At 40.3% G+C, this 3,743-nt stretch overlaps 1 protein-coding gene across 1 annotated transcript; it reads right to left on the minus strand.

Moving 5' to 3' along the window:
- Positions 1 to 504: 504 nt before the first annotated feature.
- LOC138341967 (uncharacterized) lies at positions 505 to 2,595 on the minus strand. The gene has a single exon (XM_069294149.1). The coding sequence runs from the start codon at positions 2,593 to 2,595 to the stop codon at positions 505 to 507; it is 2,091 nt and encodes a 696-aa protein (XP_069150250.1).
- Between the last annotated feature and the right edge of the window lie 1,148 nt (positions 2,596 to 3,743).

Below are 3,743 nucleotides of genomic sequence, written 5' to 3' on the forward strand. Positions count from 1 at the left end.
CCAGATCCTCCATCAATTAGAACTCGAGTGACATATGAAAGCTCACACTTTACAGTGATATGTAGGCCTTGGTTATGTCCTGTGCCTTCTTTGGGTAGTTCATCATCCGAAAAAGTGATGCGGTTTACCTCAAATATTCTCCCAGCAATCTTCTCTAACTGACTCACTGTAACTTTACTAGGAACGTGTGCTTCATTCAAAATTTTCATTACAGCCTTACGATGTTCATCAGAATGTATTAGCAAAGACAACAAAGAGATTTGGGATGGAGTCTTTCTTAATTGTTCCTCCACGGAGTAGTCTGATAATTTCATCTTCGTTAGGAATTCCTCTGCCTCTCCTTCAGTGACTGGACTCTTCATTTGTATTTGGTCATTTTTAGTTTTCCTTAATTCCACCGGGACATAACATCTTCCTGAACGGGTTATTCCTCCTATTTCATCAATTTCTTTTCCCTTGTATGTCACGACAGTAGGCTCATAATTCCAAGGAACAACTTTGGGGTTAGTCATTGGGAGCTGGGATACTGGCTTGATAATCACCGGAGGAATATAGGCCCCTCGCACGATCAAGATAGGCTTGTTTGGCCCTTTTTATAACAAACGATTTTGCCTTACTCGGACTTGCCCAAACATCTTCAAGGGTTCCTTTCACAGTTAAGATGGGTGTGTTTGATGGACTCAACTTTTCTAACACACTTTCCGCCCCTAAAGGCATCGTTTTTGTTAAATCAACAACATTTGCTGACTTCTCAATGCCATTTCCAACCCTAAGGATTGGCTTATAAGGAGATGCAAACTCTTCATGACCCTTCATCATTTCCAGCATGTTTGTTTCAGGATGCCTCGGCAATGGATTTTGATTGATGTTGGGTCCACTCGGACTTTCAACTATAATTCGATTAGAATCGATCAAATCCTGAATGGCCCTTTTCAAATACCAACATCTCTCTATGTTGTGCCCTGGGGCATTAGAACAATATGCGCAATGTTGAGAATAATCCAAATTTCTCGGGGGAGGATTCGACATCTTTCTCTCAATAGGACTCAAAACATTCAACGTCCTTAATTTTTGAAACAAGCTAGCATACGACTCCCCAATAGGAGTGAACTCACCTTTAACGTCATTTCCCTTTTTGTATTGTGGTCTAGGACGGAAAGGAATTCTAGCAGTGTTTTGATGAACTTGAGGGGGTGGTGGATGATTTTGTGGAGTTGGTGCATGCCATTGTGGATAAGAAGGAGGTTCAATTGGTTGTGCATTAAAAACATGATATGGAGTGTATGGCATAGAATATTGTGGAGCTTGGGAAGGAAAATAGTGTTGTGGGGAATTACCTAGAACATGAGTCCTAGGCGCTGATACAATAGTGGCCACATCCTCCCTTCTCTTCTTCCCTCCAATATTTCCAGAACCATTTTGAAGCACTTGTGTTGTGGCTTTTAGGGCAGCCTGACTTACAATCTTTCCAGATTTGATGCCATTTTCCACCATTTCCCCCACCTTAATAACTTCAGCGAATGTTTTCCCTACGGCAGAAAGCAGATAGTGAAAGTAATCAGGTTCTTGCGCCTGGAGAAAAACGTCAATCATCTCTGACTCCTTCATCGGTGGTTTAACCCTAGCAGCTTGTTCCATCCATCTGATAGCATATTCACGAAAATTTTCCGTGGTCTTCTTCTTCATGTTAGCTAACGAGGAGCGATCTGGGACAATGTCAATATTATATTGGAATTGCTGTACAAAACATCGAGCCAAGTCATCCCATGTGTGCCAGTTGGTGATATCCTGATCTATGAACCATTCAGATGCAATCCCTACTAAGCTTTCCCCAAAATAGGCCATAAGTAACTCTTCTTTGCCCCCTGCACCCCTCAATTGGTTGCAATATCTCTTTAGATGAGCTATGGGGTCTCCGTGACCATCATATTTTTCAAACTTTGGAGTCTTAAAACCAGCAGGTAAATGGACGTGAGGAAACATACACAAGTCACTGAATGAGATGCCTTTGTGGCCTCCTAGTCCTTGCATATCTCTTATACTCTGTTCCAAACTCTTCATTTTCTTAGTCATTTCTTCATGTTCCTCATTCTTGACCATCCTCTCAATTTCAACAGGGGAACTATATTGATGAATGTGGGGATGAGAACTTGGAATTTTAATGGTCTCTTCAAGAGTGTAACTCTGCTCACGCCGAACTTTGGGCGGAGGATCGCTGTTGGATTTGGGCACCATCGTTGGCTGCGGGATGCTGTCAGTCGGGGCAGTTGACACAAAGAGTGGATTACTTATTACAGGCGTATTCGAAGGGCGCGCCATAGAAGTTCCAGCGACATTGGATGTGTTAGCATAGGGGTCGAATCCAGGGGGATATATCGGATCGCTTGTCGACACCTGGATAGGGTGAGACATATTTGTATTAAAATAGTCTCGGATTGAAGATGGTGGAGGTTGTCCACTCATCCAAGCCTCGTACATCTCTGCCATTTGTTGTCTTAACACCCTTATCTCTTCTGTTGTCCCTGTTTCTTGTGAAGTCATCTGGTTTTGGATCTCCTCATCATTGTCCGATTCATTTCCGTCTCTGGGGGCCATTTTCTGTTTCCCTTTCGATCTTGTGTTGTAAGGATGTGATGCCAGTTTAACCACAAACCAACCACCTTTAAGCTAGTATGTCTCTCTCTCTTTCTCTCTCTCTCTCTCTCTCTCTCTCTCTCTCTGAATAGAGTAATAAACCGATTAGTGTTAAGAAATTGTGCACATTACATCCACATACATACTTCTAATATGGAGGACCTCATGTTTCATCCCGGCTTACCTAGGCATTCTTCTCTTCATTAGTTTTTTAATATTTTATTATTATTACTTATTTATTTACTTATTTGTTTATTTATTTATTCTCATTATGATTATCATTTTTTATTATGATTATCATTTTTTAAGAGAAAGAAGAAAGAAAGAAAAGAAAAGAAAAAAAAAATAATAATGATAATAATTTGGATCGAACCCCCCTGGGTTGCCTACGTATCATGTTTGGCCCATGAATCAGATCTTGCGTAGTTCGAGAAAGATATTAATAATAATTTTTTTTTGCATGACATATGCACACAAGGTGATCGAAAGTAAATCTTTTTCATTCATTTTCAAATATTTGAAACAATGATTTGGATAAAACAAACAAAAAAAAAACAGAAGTACCTAGGACTTAGATAGATTCTAAATGAAATAAAATAACAAAACGAAAAGAAAGAGAAAAAACTAAAAATAATAATAATAATGAAATAATCACTACTAAGAGAATAGACTCTAAAAGAAGCTGAATCCTCGAATCTCAATCATCTCCAAGGCCCTTATAAATCTTCGCCAACGCTTTCGGTAGATATGGAGCCAAAGAACGGGCCTGTTGGCCCAACCTCTCATCGTTCTGGTGTAAATATCTAGCATAAACATTGTTGAGTTCATCCCTGAGTTGCAGTATTCGGTCTCTAGCTTCATCCATATTGTCATAACAATTCGGTAACCAGTGGTGAGCAGTATTGACTTCATGCGTCAAATTTTCCCTTTGTTCTTGGAGCTCTTCAATTTGAAGGTGGAGTGCATCTCGCTCGGCTATCTTTTGACCTCTCTCAATCTCACAGTCTGCCTGATAAGCACTGAAACGCCTTGCTATTTCTCTTTCTCGTTCCATAGAGGCTTTAACTTGAGTTTGGAGCCTAGACTGTGCGCAGATAAGTTGGGCCTTT

The sequence above is a fragment of the Solanum lycopersicum genome, chromosome 2 (assembly GCF_036512215.1).
Source record: "Solanum lycopersicum chromosome 2, SLM_r2.1".
Lineage (NCBI taxonomy): Eukaryota > Viridiplantae > Streptophyta > Magnoliopsida > Solanales > Solanaceae > Solanum > Solanum lycopersicum.